The 20,889-nt window shown below is 44.8% G+C and overlaps 1 protein-coding gene across 1 annotated transcript in view; it reads right to left on the reverse strand.

The window, feature by feature from the left end:
• Positions 1-20,889, reverse strand: part of GADL1 (glutamate decarboxylase like 1) — a 465,799-nt gene that overhangs the window by 383,671 nt on the left and 61,239 nt on the right. The window contains exons 2-3 of the mRNA XM_044293805.1: positions 8,181-8,353; positions 314-440 (exon numbers count right to left, since the gene is read on the reverse strand). Coding sequence (XP_044149740.1) covers positions 314-440; positions 8,181-8,353 — 300 coding nt within the window. The remainder of the gene's footprint in view (positions 1-313; positions 441-8,180; positions 8,354-20,889) is intronic.

The following is a 20,889-nucleotide window of genomic DNA, read 5'->3' on the forward strand; positions in this document are numbered from 1 at the left end:
TCTATGTTATAATATAGGATCCTCCCCCCCCCCCCCCCACCACATTGTGGCGGCTTCTTAAAAGCAACAGACAAATTCATAAAAATACCAATACTCAACAGTATTATATAGACATGCACATGTAAATATGTATCATTCAGCTGAGTAATAACGTTTTATATGATAAATTTGATATAATTTCTTTATAACACCGGTACATTGACAACAGAAAGAACCACAGAAAATTCATCCCTCACTATATTATTGATCAAAATATATATGCCCCTTTGTGACCAAAAGGACTCATATTCAACACATTTGTCTGATTTCTTACTTGTTTTGACGCTGTATTTAATAGAATTCTGGCACAGTTGTAATAGTTTCTGATGAGGTTCTCCAGTGTCTTTTATATTTACATCTAGAAGTTTCTTAAGTTGCTCTGGATCTTTCCATTCACAGACCTATGACAGTAATGAGAATAAGTGGTGCAATCACATTTAAGTACAGTATGTTTAGACAGATAACCATTGGCTTTACTCAGAACCTTTGACAAGTAAAGTTCTACCCCATTCATTCTTCACCCCAATGCCATTTACAGTTATTTACACCAGCTCATTTCTATTGATTAAGAAAAATGCCTCAGCTTGAATCAGGTCCATATGCTGGTACAATGCTTAGCCCACTGGGAAGGGCAAACTGAATTCAGTACATGTGGACCACTTTTGCAAGTGGACCACTTTTGCAATACTGGAGAACCTGCCATATACAAAAGAGGGGTAGACAAAACGACAGTATATAGCTAGAATGCACTGTACACATAATCACCAAACTCGAATGGAAGACAAGTATTAAAGAAGCTGAAGAATAAACATGCTTGGATGTCTCAGATTGTAAATAATAAATGCATTTACCTTTATATATACTTAAAGGGGTTGTGCCAAGTCTTCAGGTTATCCCATATCCACAGATAACTAACTGATCTGTGAGGGTTTGACTCGACAATTCAAAGAACAGGAGGAACACCCCGTGTCATGATTGAGCTGCAGGCTGACCTATATCTGCCAGTCCCCTAGAGAAAGCACAGGCCGGACCTAGGGCTACATGCCTGGGGGAGGCCTGGCATGACATATGCTTGGAGGTAGTGTGTTGTTTAGTATTTATGTGGTTAATTGGTAGGGTTGGTGGGGGTGTTGCATTAGGGGAGGGGTATAAGGTTTCAAAAGGGTAGTAAGAGTTGGAAAAGGGGCCATTTTGTTGGGGCGGCGGACCTGCAGCAGAACCCACCCACCCACCCTTAGGGCTGTGTTTTCAGGAGGTGGTCTGGTGTCCGGGAGTTATTGAGGTTTTTGGGTTATGCCAGGGTGGTTATAGGTGATTTTTTAGTTCAGTCAGGCAGGGACTGTTTTCTTGTCATAGTGGCCAGGGCGGTGGTGGGTCCTTGGAGTTGGTGGTTATGGTGGATCTGGCATGATGGGGAGGGAACCAAGTGGGCTCTGGACTTCCCAGGTATTGGAATTTGGGGCGTGATATGGCGGGTATCTGCCCACGTTTGTTGCCCATGGTTACCGTTTTCTGCCTCTTAGCTGGCGTTTATTGGCTAGAGGAAATTTTATTTAATTGAAGGGCGGGGCAGGTACCCATCTGGTTTACGGGCCTCCAAGGACCCTCCCCATAGTTATGTTTTTCTTGGGCGGGCCTTCGGGTGGGAAGGACTTGGGGTTGGTTATGTATGTTATTTATTGTATGTTTGTTAATTAATAAAATGGCTGCTGTGGCCAATAAAATCCAACTACGGAGTTCTGTCTTTATTGGGTTAGAAATCAGACACAACCATACCTTATACCCTGCCAAAGCTCTGCGGCAGTGTGCTGTTTGTCACCTAAGCAAATAAGTTTCAGCACAACCTGTTGCCGCTTCCCCACTGCAGTGCTAAACTGCTTCCATCTACTGACTGATGACTGACTGGTGCTGCAAGATAAGAATTCTGAGGTGGAAATGGAGAAAGGGAGTTTGCAGCCACTAATGTAGGTGGTGGCGGAAATCTTGATGGAAGTAGGGCCCGCAATCCTTGGCGTCGGTAGCACATGTGTCATCCCAGGGTACAACTCGCTCCCCACCTCCACAACGTTCATTCAGTGCGTCATCAGGGAAATGTAGCGCCCCTGGCCACAAGCACTTGTCCATGTGTCAGTCGTTAAGTGGACCTTCCCAATAACTGCGTTGGTCAGGGCACGGGTGATGTTACGGGACACATACTGGTGTAATGCGGTGAGGGCACACCAGGAAAAATAGTGGCGGCTCTGGACTGAGAAACGAGAGATAGCCACCGGCATCAGGCTGCGGAAAGCCTCGGTGTCCACAAGCCTAAATGGCATCATTTCCAGGGCCAGCAATTTGGAAAGGTGCACATTAAGTGCTATGGTCTGTGGGTGGGTGGCTGGGTATGGACATCTGTACGCTGAGCTGGGACACAGAAGTTGATGTGCTATATAATGGTGCTTACGAAGGTCCAGGTGCAGGGCAGGAGGCATCGGGGCCTGTGTCTTGGACAAGAGATTGGCCAGCATGTAATACAGGTAAAGAGGAGGCAGTGGTGTGACATGGAGACACTGATTGTGTACCCAGGCGTTTGGCCCACCTATTAGGGTGCTTTGATGCCATATAGCGGATAATGCTGGTGAGGTTACTAGTGTTTACGCCCCTACTTATTTTGGTACGGCACAGGTTGCAAATGACAATTCTTTTATCGTCCGCACTTTCCTCAAAAAAGCGCCCTTGGCAAGGGAGATTGCTTCAAGGGGGTGCTCCAGGGAACAGTTGCGGGCCTGTTTTGTGTGGCCCGCCTTCTCCCTTTTGCCACCCCACTGCCTCTTCCAGCCTGTTGCGGTGCTGTGGATCCCTCTACCTCTGTACTGCTGTCCTCGCTCAGCTTTCCACCTTCTCAGGTTGGGTCAGTGATTTCATTGTCCAGCACCTCCTCTTCCACACTCTGGTCATCCTCCTGAATTGTTAACCTAACAAGAACCTCACTTATTGACAACTGTGTGTCATCCTCATCATGAACCTCTTGAAACACTAATTGCCGTTGATTTATTGGTAACTGTGTCTCATCATCATCATCCACCTCGTAAAACATTATTTGCAGTTCCCCATCGTCATCTTTTTCTGACAGTGGATGCTCAAGAGTTTGGGAATCAGTGCACAAGATCTCCTTATGTGCCTCTGCAGTACGCCAGTCATTCAGGGTGAGCGAATGTGAGGTCAAGGGGTCAGTTAACAGACCGAGGGTTGCTCTTGGTACTCACAGTTTGTTGTATACCCTGGGCAGGCGTACAGCAGTGATGAAGAGGCTGGCACGTAGATCCTCTGGGGCACTCTCTGGATATAGGGACCAGGCCGGGTGATAGGTGAGGTGCCCTGTGTGTTGTAGGTTTAGCGTTCCTGTGGCAAGATCCAATACAGTTTTTGACGCCAGTGCCGGTAACGGTAGCACCACCGATTGTTAGGAGGAATAATGGAGGTACACACAATTGTAGTGAACTAGAATTCCTCTTCACTGAACAGTTCAACTATGTACAAGCTTCAAACAGTTCCATATGAAGGATATTGGTATCAGGCAGGCTTTTCATAAATGGCAGGTAGAATCCTAGCAAGGTAACTTAGAGGGATTAAAACTCACAGATCAGGCTGTACTTTCTGCAGAATCCTGTCTAGCTTTCTCCAAGGCCCGTATGCCTAATAGCTGGCTTTATCCTTGGGTAGGGAAACCTTCCTCTTGTATAAATCTTCTTGCTGTCAATAAACTTCTGCCCCTCAGCTTTCCACTTGGCTGCAGGATTAGCACTGCTCTGTACTTTGCAAGATGCAGGATAACTTCAGGAGGAAACTTCTTCTCCTGGATCCAGGCTAGGAACCTGGGCTATCTAGCTGCATGTTTGAAGCTGATCTTCAGCTACTACCTAGCTAAAGTCAACACTGGCTTCTAACCACACACTCCCTCTCCTGGACTGGACCTGTCTATATATACTAGGGGGTTCCCTAGCTCCCTCTACAGCTTAGGAGGAGAAACTACACCCCTAGCTGGCCTGGTACACAGGAAACAACATAAAAATATGCATTACAATGCAATACAAAATACCATGACCATGTTCCACAGGAGGTGGAGAACAACATGACCCAATTGACCCTTGAGTAGTGCCCACCTTTACGTAGTGGGACACTACACCTCTTCAAGCGGGCTTGGCGAGAGGCCCAAATCAAGGAATGGCTCTGAAAAGAGCTTCTCGGAATATCCAAGTGTGGGATCACTTGTTTTTCAAGACTCTCCATGGTGGGAGGAAGAAAGATCAGGGTGAGGATTCTGTTGACCAGACTCTTGGCTACTAAGACTGGACTTTGTGGAAGACAGGGTGGTGCTTAACCGACTGGAAGCATTATCTGCTGCAATCCAACCGAGTGGTGTCCTGCGCCGCCCTGCAAACTGGGACATGAAGCTAGGTATCGTGGATGAGTGTGTTTCTTGTGCTCTGGCAGCAGACACAGTTTCACAGCGCACAGGGCCATGGCCTCTGCGTGCACCATCAGCAGAACGGCCACTTCCCCATTCGTTACTGCTCACCTTCAGCGTATTAAATTGTATATATACTTGAAAGTATGTCACATGTACAGTATTGCAGGTTTTGTAAGTGTATGTGCAAATAAATTAGACTGAATGTCACTGATATTTAGGATGGGCAAATGTTATACTGGAGATGTAGCACAGGTAATGTCGCTGTCACCAGCAGGGAAAAAATTAGACAGAATGTCACTAATATTTAGGATGTGCTAACGATATACTGGAGATCTAGCCCAGATAATGTCGCTGCTGATGGCAGCGACATTATCTGGGCTAGATCTCCAGTATATCGTTAGCACATCCTAAATATTAGTGACATTCTGTCTAATTTTTTCCCTGCTGGTGACAGCGACATTACCTGTGCTACATCTCCAGTATAACATTTGCCCATCCTAAATATCAGTGACATTCAGTCTAATTTATTTGCACATACACTTACAAAACCTGCAATACTGTAAAATACTGTAAAAAATTAGACTGAATGTCACTGATATTTAGGATGCGCTAAAGTTATACTGGAGATGTAGCGCAGGTAATGTCGCAGTCACCAGTGGCCGAACAATTGCACTTCATTTTACATTGCAAATGTAACACAACATATGTAGCAGAGGTTGTGTCACTGTCAGCAGCGGCCAAACAACTGCACGCTATTTAGTTCAGGTTGCGCTAATAATATATGGCAGCCAGATAAAACAATAGTCCTTAAAAGAACTTTTGGGTCTCTGACACCTTTCAGCTTTAAAACCTGCCTAACAAACAAACCATTTAATGTCCCTACACTATCTGTCCCTTCTGCTGCAGCTCTCCCTGACTAAGACTGATCCGAACCACGTATCATCGGGTGTTATATAGCACCCGATGGCGCCTTCCGGCCAGCCAATCACTGTAATTCCAGTAGCCAACATGGCTACGGCATTACAGTGAGTGGCAGTACCTCCACGTACATTTATTGGCTGCGGGGAGGAGACTCGAGCATCGCTTTCGAGCACACGCGATGTTCGGCCAAACACGGCGATGTGCCGAGCATCATGATGCTTGAGTAAAAAAGTGTTTGGCTGAGCATGCTCGCCCAACAACAGTGTGAAGGCAACAGCTCTCATGAAAGCACTGGGGCCTTCTCAAACAGCTAATCGGCAGGGGTGCTGGGAGTTTGACCCCTGTCGATCTCATATTGATAATATAGCCTAAGAATATTAACAAATCTGCTCTTGTGTTACTTTTATAAATCTGTACATATTATAGATTTATTTCAGGGTGATGAGCAAATGCCAATAATCAAGCATAAAGGCAAAGCATCAGAGGATAATATCACAGAACAGAGTACATCATCTAACATCTGACACTTAATTTGTCAATTAATAAACTATAAAAGCAGAAACTACTATACAAATATCGATGTGGAATGTAAGATGTGCCCCATGATGAAATACTCATTTGGACAATATGTTCTTGCTCCGTGGAATCTTGTACCTGATTGGATAAAATTGTCTTCTTTATCATGGATTTAAAAAATAAAATTAATATGGCTCATTTAGCAAACAGAGTAGCAAATATATATGCAAGTTATCTATCCTTCTGCTGTTTTACACAAAAGCATTAAGCAAGCTAGTAAAGTGTAAAAGCTTGCCTGGAGCAATGAGCATAGCAAGAAAATCACTATGTGCAAATGGAAAGTAATTGATGATGATTGAGCAAGATTGCCAGCTATTAAGTGCCGGAACTTGCTTTGTTGAGTCTATTAGTAGGTGTAAATGAGGTATGGTCAGAATTAATCAACACTTTGTTTTAAAGGGGCAGTAAAATGGCAGCAGTACCACATTTATGAGGCTGGGAGAATAAAGAGAGAATAAAGAGAGTGAGCCAGACCTTACTTTCAGGGTAATCGTCATGTGGGTTGTGGGCTTTGATTCAAAGGCTCACTTGCCAAAGAATAGTATCCTACAAGTATCTTGTTTAGGGCTCATGCACACAAAAGTATTCTGTTTTCGTCTCCATTCCGTTTTTTTTCCGGACTGTATGCAGAACCATTCACTTCAACGGGGCGGCAAAAAACGGAAAGTGTGCATTCCGTTTCCGTATGACCAAATGTTCGCTCCGCAAATAAATAGAGCATGTCTTATTATTGCCCACATTACTGACAAGGATAGCACTGTTTTATTATGGGCCAGCTGTTCCGTTCCACAAAATACGGAACGCTCATGGACGTCATCCATATTTTTTGCGGATCCGTATTTTGCAGGCCACAAATATATACAGTCGTGTGCATGATCCCTTAGGAGGAGTTACGCCATTCTTTCCAAATTTGTTAACTACTCGATAATACGTTTTAGAATGTAAATCTTAGAAAACAGTCACCATAATATATTTTATGCAATACATGGAAAAACAAGTTAAAAAGGATCAATCACCTCTCCTGACATGTCCGTTTTAGTAAATATTTGTCTGGATCATGCTTTTATGATCATGACTTTTTTTATTTATTTGTTGTTACCATTTCAATGGTCATAGGTGTGTGTCCCTTCATCTTATGGAAGTTTAAGCACTTACTGGAGAGTGTGAGAATGTGCAGAAAAATGTCCCCATCTGGTAACATCCAGTTGTCAATTTTTTTTTTATAAATGTCTAGTAGGAATTACACTGGAACAATATGACGCATAGTTCTATGAACGATTGTACAGAGTTACTATACTGTGGAAAATACAATTATTTACTAAAACATGCTTGTAAGTAGGGCATAGGCTTCATTCACATCTCCATAAAGGAGATCCAGCAGGCTTTTCTATCACAGAGCAATCTGCCGGATCTTGTAGTATCCGGCATGGCCAGATTCTCTACTTCACCTCCGGAACCGCATTGTAATAAGATCCAGCAGTGATCCATCTGCTTTCCAGCATAAATGCCGGGTTTCAGTCTGACCCATACTGCTTGTTAAGTAATTGCATATCATAGTAACATGTAATTATTTCTTATTATGGGTATACCCAGTGACTGACTGGGACCTTAAAGTGGCCCTGGAAAAAAATAAAAGTGGCCCTATGTTCAAGGTGGGTCCAACTTGACAGAAGGTGGGTCAGTAGACAGAGCCAGCATAAGTAGGCAGGGACAACAGAATTAAGCCAGCAAAACCACAGTGCAGCACAAAATACCACCCCAGCAGAACCAAATACCACAAAATACTGCAATGCAGCACAAAATACTGTCTCCATCACAATAGTATTCAACTGTATGACAATCCTGAAGACGGTGATACAGTTGATCTCACAAGGGATTTCACGGCCTTTGATCAGATGCCTAAGTACCTGTTGCTTCTACATGAAGAGAGCATCAGTCTATTATGTACTCATCCAGTGGACATGAGAAGGGCTCAGGCAGCCTTCTGGGCATTGGCCCACTGGGAAATTTCCCTGTATGCTCTATGACCAGTACCACCCCCACCCTTTCCCCTGCCAGGCATACCCCTTTACATTTTTGTCTTCTGGATATGATCACAATTTAGTTTCGTTTTGTCAACGGGGTACATTTTATACTTTTATCAAGAGTTGACATGAATCTCAACACTATATTTCAGTTGCTCGCATAATTTTACCTTTTCAGTGACATCGGTTGCCTTATATACAACTTCATTCATCAGTATCCTAAAAACCTCTTCCACAAATTTTTCTCCAGAATCGCTGTCAATTATTGGTCCATTGAGTACAACACTATCCACGAGTACTGCATTTTTCTTCACCCCCTTTATCTCCTGTGGGCTTGGATCAGCTGAAAAGCAAAATGATCTCAATTAGAATTAAGATTCTTCCAGGGAATCGTATACAATGCTAATAAAATAAACTAAAATATATTCTTTAATGTAATGGCATTATCATGCTTTTTATTACTCAGTGGGGGCAGCATCTTGTCTACTGCACACCAGTTCAATGGAAATATATAGCCTTAATCTCTGGAAATCAATGCAGGCAGAAATAAGCAATCATAAGCAGATACAATATCATGAGAGTAGTTATCATAACACAGCGATTGTTAGCTCAAGACAGTTTAATACTTGATTTGTGAAGCCAATTTTATAAGATAGAGTCTGTGAGAAAAGGATACAGCAAATACAATAGAGTTTCATATCTGCAGTTTGTCTAGCCATTTAGTAGATTTTAACCATATCTTGTCATATCAACCCATATTTTGAATATGTTGAGTACTGCAAACTGGAATAAGTAGAAATGAGGCTTTACAACATGGATGGACATGGATGAACTTGGAAGGACGACATGGCTCAATCACTCCAAAGTAGTAAAGGCAAATTTTAGGAGCTGTGTGGACATGGTTATGGATATAGGCACACACTATACACACCTACGGCTCATGCATACAGCCATATCCATTTGGCAGAACCACAAATTGTGGATCCGCAAAATACAGATCCTGTCCGTGTGAATGCTGCCACTTCATTAGAAATGTCCTATAGTTTTCCGCAAAATGGACAAGACTAGGACATGGTCTATCTTCTTTGTCGGGCCGCGGAACAGACATGCGGAAAGCACATGGTGTGCCGTTCTCATCTTTTTCAGCCGTGTTGAAATGAATGTGTCCGCATTTGATACACACAAAAAATAAATAAATAATAATCGTATTTTGACCAAACATACAGTCATGTGCATGAGCCCTTAGGGGACCATTTATCCAACCTGGTTTGCCAGTTTTGTGGGGTAACACTGCAATTGATGCTGCACAAAACATATTGCACAAAATTTGGCAACTTTTGGAAAGCTACGCCTTCCCAGTTCACTTTCAGAAAAGGAGTGAGAAGTTGGACAGCTTTTACCGGCAGATGACATTTAAGGTACAGTTAAGAAGTGGCTTTTTGAAATGTCGAAAAAAAGGTTGCAGCTGGTCGCAACTGCTTATCAGGTAACCCCCTTGCATACTTTCACTAAAATAAGCACAAAAGAATTACTCTTGCATCTAATTTATAAAAACCATGCACCATGTTCATAAATTTTGCGCAAGCTAGCATATCAACTCCAATCTTAAAACTAACTTCCAATGAACCTACGATGATACATTTTCCCCTTAGAGTTTAAACAATAATTCAAAGGTGTTTTCCACGTTCTGGATATGAATCAATATACGTTTGGTTGGGGTTCAACTCTGCAGCATCTTTATTGTTTACATGGGGCAATTCTGATGAGCTTCACATTTTATTTTGTTTGCTTTTGCATGTCATCCATGGCAGTGTGCACCTGCACTTTCTTACATATTGTTTGGAGGTGCTGGTTTAATTTTGTTTTATTTCTTGCATTGTACATATGGGGGACAAGCTGCCCCAGTTTGGACAGTGCACTCCTGCCCATCTGCCCAAGGCTTTAAAATAGAGTATATTATAGATGGATCTTACTCTGCCCTGAATGTTGCAGATTTTATGCCCAGGAGAGGCAGTTCCGTGTTATGTTATGTTAATTTTTCTAATGTATTTTATTAATGTATTTTGTATTTTTACTAGAGATATTTCCCCCTAAAGCGGAGATTTCCTGTGTGCATTAAATTCACTATTCTCCACACTTCTCAGCGGTGCATGGAGTACTGAGACTACACTTTATGTATGGGGCCACAGCGCATGGAGTAGAGGCAGGAGCACAAATTGCTGTTCCTACATGTGCCCCCCGGTCTTTAGCTTAGCGAAGTAGGTGCAGACAGGAACCCACTCTGCTCAGCTAATCCTGGCATAGCACATTGTTACAGGGTACCCATATGCTATGCCAGGATTTAGTAAACCTCAGGCGACACAGGCAGGAGGATCTATGTGTGCTCCTGCCCGTACTACGTTCTCTGAGGCTCCTTTCATAAAGCGTACAGTCCATACTCCGTACACCGCTGAGAAGTCAGCAGTGTGCAGAATAGTAAATTTAATGTGTACATGTGCTTTAGGGAGGAATATCTCTAGTAAATATACAAAATTCATTAATGAAATACATTAGAAAAAATATTAGGGTATTTAAAAAAAAAAAAAAAAACATTACAAATTAGTTACTCTTTAAGTGTCCCTTTGTCTTTTTTATATTTTAACTGTGTGAAAGAAGAAAATAAATCCATAAATTCCTGCCTGTACTGTGTGTAAATGTGTCAGTGTGGTGAAGCTATGAAGCGAAAATGCCTCTCTGACACTTTTCGTGTCATGCATCATTAACCCCTTTATCACCTGTGATTTATTTCTATATGAGTTTCTATCTAAAAGAGAACAACCTGTTTGAATTCAAACGTAAAGGCCCGTGGAATGTAAAGAGGTTGTGACAAGAGCAGTTTCATTTATTTCCTATTTAACAACATGTGCAGTAGTCTTAAATTGTGCAGTGATATATGGATAGAGCGGAGTGGAGTCATAGTCTGGAACTTCAATTATGTAATGTAGGATTAGGAACGCTGATACATTATCAAAAGGAAATAAGCTAAACCAGGGATTTAGGATTACCAACAGCAAGGTGAGTTCAGACATTTAATTCTTTAAACAGCATTACCACGATGGCCACTATCTAAGGCGTGTTACTGGATAGGGCATCTCAACAGGAAAACAAAAGCTAGGTTTTGTGATTTATAAATGTATGTATATATACACTCACCTAAAGAATTATTAGGAACACCATACTAATACGGTGTTGGACCCCCTTTTGCCTTCAGAACTGCCTTAATTCTACGTGGCATTGATTCAACAAGGTGCTGATAGCATTCTTTAGAAAAATTGGCCCACAGTGATAGGATAGCATCTTGCAGTTGATGGAGATTTGAGGGATGCACATCCAGGGCACGAAGCTCCTGTTCCACCACATCCCAAAGATGCTCTATTGGGTTGAGATCTGGAAACTGTGGGGGCCATTTTAGTACAGTGAACTCATTGTCATGTTCAAGAAACCAATTTGAAATGATTTGAGCTTTGTGCATTATCCTGCTGGAAGTAGCCATCAGAGGATGGGTACATGGTGGTCATGAAGGGATGGACATCGTCAAAAACAATGCTCAGGTAGCCCGTGGCATTTAAACAGTGGCCAATTGGCACTAAGGGGCCTAAAGTGTGCCCAGAAAACATCCCCCACACCATTACACCACCACCACCAGCCTGCACAGTGGTAACAAGGCATGATGGATACATGTTCTCATTCTGTTTACGCCAAATTCGTACTCTTTCATTTGAATGTCTCAACAGAAATTGAGATTCATCAGACCAGGCAACATTTTTCCAGTCTTCAACAGTCCAATTTTGGTGAGCTTGTGCAAATTGTAGCCTCTTTTTCCTTTATGTAGTAGAGATGAGTGGTGCCCAGCGGGGTCTTCTGCTGTTGTAGCCCATCCGCCTCAAGGTTGTGCGTGTTGTGGCTTCACAAATGCTTTGCTGCAAACCTCGATTGTAACGAGTGGTTATTTCAGTCAACATTGCTCTTCTATCAGCTTGAATCAGTCGGCCCATTCTCCTCTGACCTCTAGCATCAACAAGGCACTTTCGCTCACAGGACTGCCGCATACTGGATGTTTTTCCCTTTTCACACCATTCTTTGTAAACCCTAGAAATGGTTGTGCGTGAAAATCCCAGTAACTGAGCAGATTGTGAAATACTCAGACCGGCCCGTCTGGCACCAACAACCATGCCACGCTCAAAATTGCTTAAATCACCTTTATTTCCCATTCTGACATTCAGTTTGGAGTTCAGGAGATTGTCTTGACCAGGACCACAACACTACATGCATTGAATCAACTGCCATGTGATTGGTTGACTAGATAATCGCATTAATGAGAAATAGAACAGGTGTTCCTAATAATTCTTTAGGTAAGTGTGTATATATATATACAGTACAGACCAAAAGTTTGGACACACCTTCTCATTCAAAGAGTTTTCTTTATTTTCATGACTATGAAAATTGTAAATTCACACTGAAGGCATCAAAACTATGAATTAACATATGTGGAATTATATACATAACAAAGAAATGTGAAACAACTGAAAATATGTCATATTCTAGGTTCTTCAAAGTAGCCACCTTTTGCTTTGATTACTGCTTTGCACACTCTTGGCATTCTCTTGATGAGCTTCAAGAGGTAGTCACCTGAAATGGTCTTCCAACAGTCTTGAAGGAGTTCCCAGAGATGCTTAGCACTTGTTGGCCCTTTTGCCTTTACTCTGCGGTCCAGCTCACCCCAAACCATCTCGATTGGGTTCAGGTCCGGTGACTGTAGAGGCCAGGTCATCTGGCGCAGCACCCCATCACTCTCCTTCATGGTCAAATAGCCCTTACACAGCCTGGAGGTGTGTTTGGGGTCTTTGTCCTGTTGAAAAATAAATGATGGTCCAACTAAAAGGCAAGATGCTGTGGTAGCCATGCTGGTTCAGTATGCCTTCAATTTTGAATAAATCCCCAACAGTGTCACCAGCAAAGCACCCCCACACATTCACACCTCCTCCTCCATGTTTCTCGTGGGAACCAGGCATGTAGAGTCCACCCGTTCACCTTTTCTGCGTCGCACAAAGACACGGTGGTTGGAATCAAAGATCTCAAAATTGGACTCATCAGACCAAAGCACAGATTTCCACTGGTCTAATGTCCATTTCTTGTGTTCTTTAGCCCAAACAAGTCTCTTCTGCTTGTTGCCTGTCCTTAGCAGTGGTTTCCTAGCAGATATTCTACCATGAAGGCTTGATTTACACAGTCTCCTATTAACAGTTGTTCTAGAGATGTGTCTGCTGCTAGAACTCTGTGTGGCATTGACCTGGTCTCTAATCTGAGCTGCTGTTAACCTGCGATTTCTGCGAAAAACTGCAAAGTAAGAATGTTTTTAATAGTTTTTATTTAATTAATTAAATGCAAAGTGAATGCAGAAAAGAGAAACCTAAATATTTTCTGTGACCACCCTTTGCCTTCAAAACAGCATCAATTGCAAACGTTTTTTGAAGGAATTCTGCAGGAATGTTGCTCCAAACATCTTAGAGAACTAACCACAGATGTTCTAAGGATATATCCTTGCTCAAATCCTTCTGTCTCTTCATGGAGTCCCAGACAGACTCCATGATATTGAAATCAGGGCTCTGTGGGGGCTATATCAGCACTTCCATGACTCCTTGTTTATTTTTATACTGAAGATAGTAGAACCTATTTATCATGTACCTTCCCATAGAGGAAAGTGCCTTAAATACTCCAAAGTTAGCCAGTCATTGGCTGGTAAAGCAAAGGGTGAGCATGCTAGCTAATTAAGAGGCAGACGGAGTATGCACCCTATAGCCAGAGAAAGACTTGGCGGACAAGAAGCAGGCCACAGCTTGTGTAAAGGCTCAGAGCTACTTTACACAAGGAGGAAAGAGAGTCTGACACAGAACCACTGGGTTTTTTAAGAAACAAAGATGCTTTTTGCAGCCACTCTCTGTGTTGGCTATTTCATGTATTCCAACACTTTTAACCCCTTCAGGACACATTCCTTACCTTAAGGACCAGGCCAAATTTTGGAAATCTGACATATGTCACTTTGTGTATTAACTTTGGAACACTTTTACTTATCAAAGACACTCTGAGTCTGTTTTCTCGTGACACATTGTACTTCATAACAATGCCAAATTTGAGTCGATATAGTTCACCTTTATTTATAAAAAAAAATCCAAACACAACAAAAATATGTAAAAAAATTTCATTTTAAAATTTCAATTTCTTTGCTCTGAAGACAAATAGTGATACCTTATAAATTAGTTATTACTTCACATTTTCCATATGTCTACTTTATGTTGGCATTAGAGATGAGCGAATTTTAAATAAATTAGATTTGCCGGATCACCAAATTTTTGGGGACAAATTTGGTTTGATCCAAATAAGTTTGCGGCAAATTACATTAAAAAAGGCTATTTCCTGGATGCAGAGAGCCTTTATAGTGGTGTAGAACACTGTGCCTTGCAGCAACATGCACAGGGAGTTCATATGACATGCAGATGGAAGGCGTCACTCTTCGAATCACTGCACACTTCAATTATTTGGGCAGTCACGGGGCCAAAACTGACCAAATAACTAAAGTATGAACTCAGCCTTACAGGCTCATCCTTCATGTCCCAGTTTGCAGGGTGGCACAGGAAACCACTCTCAAAGTCACACCAGTGCGACCAGGTGGTCGGTTGGATTGCAGCAGATAATGCTTCCAGTCGGTTAAACACCACCCTGTCTTCCACAAAGTCCAGTCTCAGTAGCCAAGTGTCTGGTCAACAGAATCCTCACCCTGATCCTCCTTCCTCCCACTAAGGAGAGTCTTGTCAAACAAGTGATCCCACACTCAAATATCCTGAGGAGCTCTTTTCATCACTATTCTGTGATATGGGCCTCTCGCCAAGCCCGCTTGAAAACGGACATGAGGAGATAATGTGCACTGATGCCCAAACTCTTGAGCATCCACAGTCTCAAGATGATAATGGTGGGGAACGGCAATTAGTGTTTCACGAGGTGGATGATGATACACAGTTGCCAATAAGTCAGCTACAATTAGTGTCTCGAGAGGTTGATGATGAGGATGAGACACAGTTGTAAATAAGTGAGGTTGTTGTTAGGTCAATAAGTCAGGAGAATGACCATAGTGAGCAAGTGAAAGAGGAGGTGCTGGACGATGAAATTACTGACCCAACCTGGGAAGGTGGCATGCCGAGCAAAGATAGCAGTATAGAGGGGGAGGGATCCAAAGCACTGCAGTGGGGTGGCAAAAGGGAGAAGGCGGGCTGCACCAAACAGGCCTGCAACTGTTCTTTGGAGCACCCCCTTGCAGCAATCTCCCTTGCCAAGGGCTAGGTGTTCCGCAGTCTGGCGTTTTTTTGAGGAAAGTGCGTTAATTGTCATTTGCAACCTGTACTGTACCAAAATAAGCAGGGGTGTGAACACTAGCAACCCCACCACCACCAGCATGATCTGCCACATGGCATCAAAGCACCCTAATAGGTGGACCGAAGGCCTGGGTCCACAATCAGTGTCTGCGGCTTACACCACTGCTTCCTCTTCCCCCATGTTACATGCTGGCCAATCCCTTGTCCAAGACACAGGCCCGGATGCCTCCCGCCCTGCATCTGGACCTTTTAAGGCACCATTAGCTAGCACATACACTTACGTGTCCCAGCGCAGCATACAGATGTCCATACCCCAGACCTATAAACGAAAGCGCAAATACCCAGCCACCCACCCACAGGCCATAGCACTAAATGTGCACCTTTCCAAATTGCTGGCCCTGGAAATGTTGCCATTTAGGCTTGTGGACACTGAGGCTTTCTGCAGCCTGAGTATTGAGGGCAGTCCCTCAATACTCAATCCCCAGCCACCACTATTTTTCCCGGTGTGTGCCGTCCCTGCCTTACACCAGCATGTGTTCCATAATATCACCCATGCCCTGACCAACGCAGTTCCACTTAACGACTGACACATGGACAAGTGCTTGTGGCCAGGAATGCTACATTTCCCTGACGGCACACTAGGTGAACGTTGTTGAGGCCGGAAGCGAGTCGTACCCTGGTATGGCACAAGTACCACCTACATTAGTGGATGCAAACCCCCCTTCTCCCTCTCTACTTCCACCTTTGAATTCTCATCTTGCAGCACCAGTCAGCCATAAGTCAGTAGCTGGAAAAAGTGTAGCACTGCAGTGGGGAAGTGGCAACAGGCTGTCCTTAAACTAATATGATTAGGTGACAAACAGCACACCGCCACAGAGCTGTGGCAGGGAATAAGTAACCAGAATGAGCTGTGGCTCTCGCCACTCAACTTACAACCAGGCATGGTTGTGTCTGACAATGGCTGTAACTTGGTGGCGGCTTTGAAGCTTGGCAAGCTCACACATATACTAGCTTACCCAGGTGTTCAACTTAGTGGTTCAGCAGTTTCTCAAAACCTACCCCAATTTGCCTGAGCTACTGGTGAAGGTGTGCCGCTTGTGTGCCCATTTCTGAAAGTCATATACAACTGCCGTCGGTCTGGCAACGTTATAGCAGCACTTGCATTTGCCAGCTCACCGACTGTTGTGCAATGTGAGCACACGCTGGAACTCTAAGATCCAGGCTTTGTGAGCAGCTGAGTGCAGTAGTGGAATACCAGCTGCAACGTCTCCTTTCCAGTCAGCTTCCGCTCTTTACAATTGACGAGTGGGCATGGATGTCTGACCTCTGTGAGGTTTTACGCAACTTTGAGGAATCAACACAGATGGTGAGCATGGATGCCGCTATTATCAGCGTAACCATCCCACTTCTGTGTCTACTGAAACACTCACTGGTCACAATGGAGGACGTTTTGCATGTGGAAGAAGTGGAAATAGGGGAAGACAGTACACAGGGGGATAGATAGACCTTCCTCCGTTCGTCTTCTCAGTGTGAATTGGATGATGATGATGAGGAGGAGGAGGAGGAGGAGGAGGAGCAGGAGGAGCAGGAGACGGTTGCCTCCGTTACAGAGGGTAGTACCCACAGCAGGTTTATTACATCTGTTCAGCATGGATGGGCTGAAGAGGATGAGGAGATTGAGGACAGCAAAGTCTTGTCTGTTGGGAATGTGGCACACTTGGCAGACTTTATATTATGCTGCTTTTCCTGTGATACGCATTTTGGCTAACACCTATTACTGGTTGTTCACCCTTCTCGACCCCCGCTACAAAGAGAACTTCTCATCTCTCATTCCTGTGGTGGAGAGGACTAGGAAAATAGTGCAATATCAGATGGTCTTTTTGAAGAAATTGCTCCAAAAATTTCTAGCTGACAACGCTGGCAGCACAGTATGTAGTCCCTTGGGCAACCAAAGAGAGTAGACGAGGGCAACACACAGCAGTTCCAACAGAGGCAAGGCAACACTCTCTAATGCCTGGGACAGTTTGATGACACCCCGCCAGCATCCTCACCCTGATACGTGGCCTAGAGTCACAAGGAGAGTAGAGTTTTGGAAGATGGTGAAGGAGTACATAGCAGACCGTGTCAGCTTTCTCAATGATCCCTTTGTGCCGTACAACTATTGGGTGTCCAAGCTGGACACGTGGCACGAACTGGCGCTCTATGTCTTGGAGGTGCTGGCCTACCCTTCCACCAGCGTTTGTCAGAGTGGGTATAATAACTGATAAGCGCAACTGAAAATGCTGACAGGTTGACTCCACCAGAGGAAAGCGGCTGAACATAAAGGCACTCAAATGTGGCTTTTATGGTGTATTTAATAAACTGTATTCCCATGTACCTCTTCCACCACAAAAAATGGTATATGGTTTAATATTCCTTTTCTCGTCCTTTTCCTCCCCTTCCATCATATCAACATACTTATGCTGCCCTCGCTCCTAATTAGAGTTGAGCGAACACCTGGATGTTCGGGTTCGAGAAGTTCGGCCGAACATCCCGGAAATGTTCGGGTTCGGGATCCGAACCCGATCCGAACTTCGTCCCGAACCCGAACCCCATTGAAGTCAATGGGGACCCGAACTTTTCGGCACTAAAACGGCTGTAAAACAGCCCAGGAAAGGGCTAGAGGGCTGCAAAAGGCAGCAACATGTAGGTAAATCCCCTGCAAACAAATGTGGATAGGGAAATTAATTAAAATAAAAATTAAATAAATAAAAATTAACCAAAATCAATTGGAGAGAGGTTCCATAGCAGAGAATCTGGCTTCCCGTCACCCACCACTGGAACAGTCCATTCTCAGATATTTAGGCCCCGGCACCCAGGCAGAGGAGAGAGGTCCCGTAACAGACAATCTGGCTTCATGTCAGCAGAGAATCAGTCTTCATGTCATAGCAGAGAATCAGGCTTCACGTCACCCACCACTGTAAGAGTCCATTTTCATAAATTTAGGCCCAGCACCCAGGCAGAGGAGAGAGGTCCCGTAACAGAGGATCTGGCTTCATGTCAGCAGAGAATCAGTCTGCATGTCATAGCAGAGAATCAGGCTTCACGTCAGCCACCACTGCAACAGTCCATTGTCATAAATTTAGGCCCAGCACCCAGGCAGAGGAGAGAGGTCCCGTAACAGAGGATCTGGCTTCATGTCAGCAGAGAATCAGTCTGCATGTCATAGCAGAGAATCAGGCTTCACGTCAGCCACCACTGCAACAGTCCATTGTCATAAATTTAGGCCCAGCACCCAGGCAGAGGAGAGAGGTCCCGTAACAGACAATCTGGCTTCATGTCAGCAGAGAATCAGTCTGCATGTCATAGCAGAGAATCAGGCTTCACGTCAGCCACCACTGCAACAGTCCATTGTCATAAATTTAGGCCCAGCACCCAGGCAGAGGAGAGAGGTCCCGTAACAGACAATCTGGCTTCATGTCAGCAGAGAATCAGTCTGCATGTCATAGCAGAGAATAAGGCTTCACGTCACCCACCACTGCAACAGTCCATTGGCATATATTTAGGCCTAGCACACAGGCAGAGCAGAGAGGTCCCGTAACAGACAATCTGGCTTCATGTCAGCAGAGAATCAGTCTGCATGTCATAGCAGAGAATCAGGCTTCACGTCAGCCACCACTGCAACAGTCCATTGTCATAAATTTAGGCCCAGCACCCAGGCAGAGGAGAGAGGTCCCGTAACAGACAATCTGGCTTCATGTCAGCAGAGAATTAGTCTGCATGTCATAGCAGAGAATCAGGCTTCATGTCAGCCACCACTGCAACAGTCCATTGGCATATATTTAGGCCTAGCACACAGGCAGAGGAGAGGTTCATTCAACTTTGGGTAGCCTCGCAATATAATGGTAAAATGAAAATAAAAATAGGATTGAATGAGGAAGTGCCCTGGAGTCCAATAATATATGGTTATGGGGAGGTAGTTAATGTCTAATCTGGACAAGGGACGGACAGGTCCTGTGGGATCCATGCCTGGTTCATTTTTATGAACGTCAGCTTGTCCACATTGGCTGTAGACAGGCGGCTGCGTTTGTCTGTAATGACGCCCCCTGCCGTGCTGAATACACGTTCAGACAAAACGCTGGCTGCCGGGCAGGCCAGCACCTCCAAGGCATAAAAGGCTAGCTCTGGCCACGTGGACAATTTAGAGACCCAGAAGTTGAATGGGGCCGAACCATCAGTCAGTACGTGGAGGGGTGTGCACACGTACTGTTCCACCATGTTAGTGAAATGTTGCCTCCTGCTAACACGTTGCGTATCAGGTGGTGGTGCAGTTAGCTGTGGCGTGTTGACAAAAGTTTTCCACATCTCTGCCATGCTAACCCTGCCCTCAGAGGAGCTGGCCGTGACACAGCTGCCTTGGCGACCTCTTGCTCCTCCTCTGCCTTGGCCTTGGGCTTCCACTTGTTCCCCTGTGACATTTGGGAATGCTCTCAGTAGCGCGTCTACCAACGTGCGCTTGTACTCGCGCATCTTCCTATCACGCTCCAGTGCAGGAAGTAAGGTGGGCACATTGTCTTTGTAGCGTGGATCCAGCAGGGTGGCAACCCAGTAGTCCGCACAGGTTAAAATGTGGGCAACTCTGCTGTCGTTGCGCAGGCACTGCAGCATGTAGTCGCTCATGTGTGCCAGGCTGCCCAGGGGTAAGGACAAGCTGTCCTCTGTGGGAGGCGTATCGTCATCGTCCTGCCTTTCCCCCCAGCCACGCACCAGTGATGGACCCGAGCTGCGTTGGGTGCCACCCCGCTGTGACCATGCTTCATCCTCATCCTCCTCCACCTCCTCCTCATCCTCGTCCTCCTCGTCCTCCAGTAGTGGGCCCTGTCTGGCCACATTTGTACCTGGCCTCTGCTGTTGCCAAAAACCTCCCTCTGAGTCACTTCGAAGAGACTGGCCTGAAAGTGCTAAAAATGACCCCTCTTCCTCCTCCTCCTCCTCCTCCTCCTCCTGGGCCACCTCCTCTTCCATCATCGCCCTAAGTGTTTTCTCAAGGAGACATAGAAGTGGTATTGTAACGCTGATAACGGCGTCATCGCCACTGGCCATGTTGGTGGAGTACTCGAAACAGCGCAACAGGGCACACAGGTCTCGCATGGAGGCCCAGTCATTGGTGGTGAAGTGGTGCTGTTCTGTAGTGCGACTGACCTGTGCGTGCTGCAGCTGAAACTCCACTATGGCCTGCTGCTGCTCGCACAGTCTGTCCAGCATGTGCAAGGTGGAGTTCCACCTGGTGGGCACGTCGCATATGAGGCGGTGAGCGGGAAGGCCGAAGTTACGCTGTAGCGCAGACAGGCGAGCAGCAGCAGGATGTGAACGCCGGAAGCGCGAACAGACGGCCCGCACTTTATGCAGCAGCTCTGACATGTCGGGGTAGTTGTGAATGAACTTCTGCACCACCAAATTCAGCACATGCGCCAAGCAAGGGATGTGCGTCAAA

Source organism: Bufo gargarizans, chromosome 5 (genome assembly GCF_014858855.1).
Source record: "Bufo gargarizans isolate SCDJY-AF-19 chromosome 5, ASM1485885v1, whole genome shotgun sequence".
Lineage (NCBI taxonomy): Eukaryota > Metazoa > Chordata > Amphibia > Anura > Bufonidae > Bufo > Bufo gargarizans.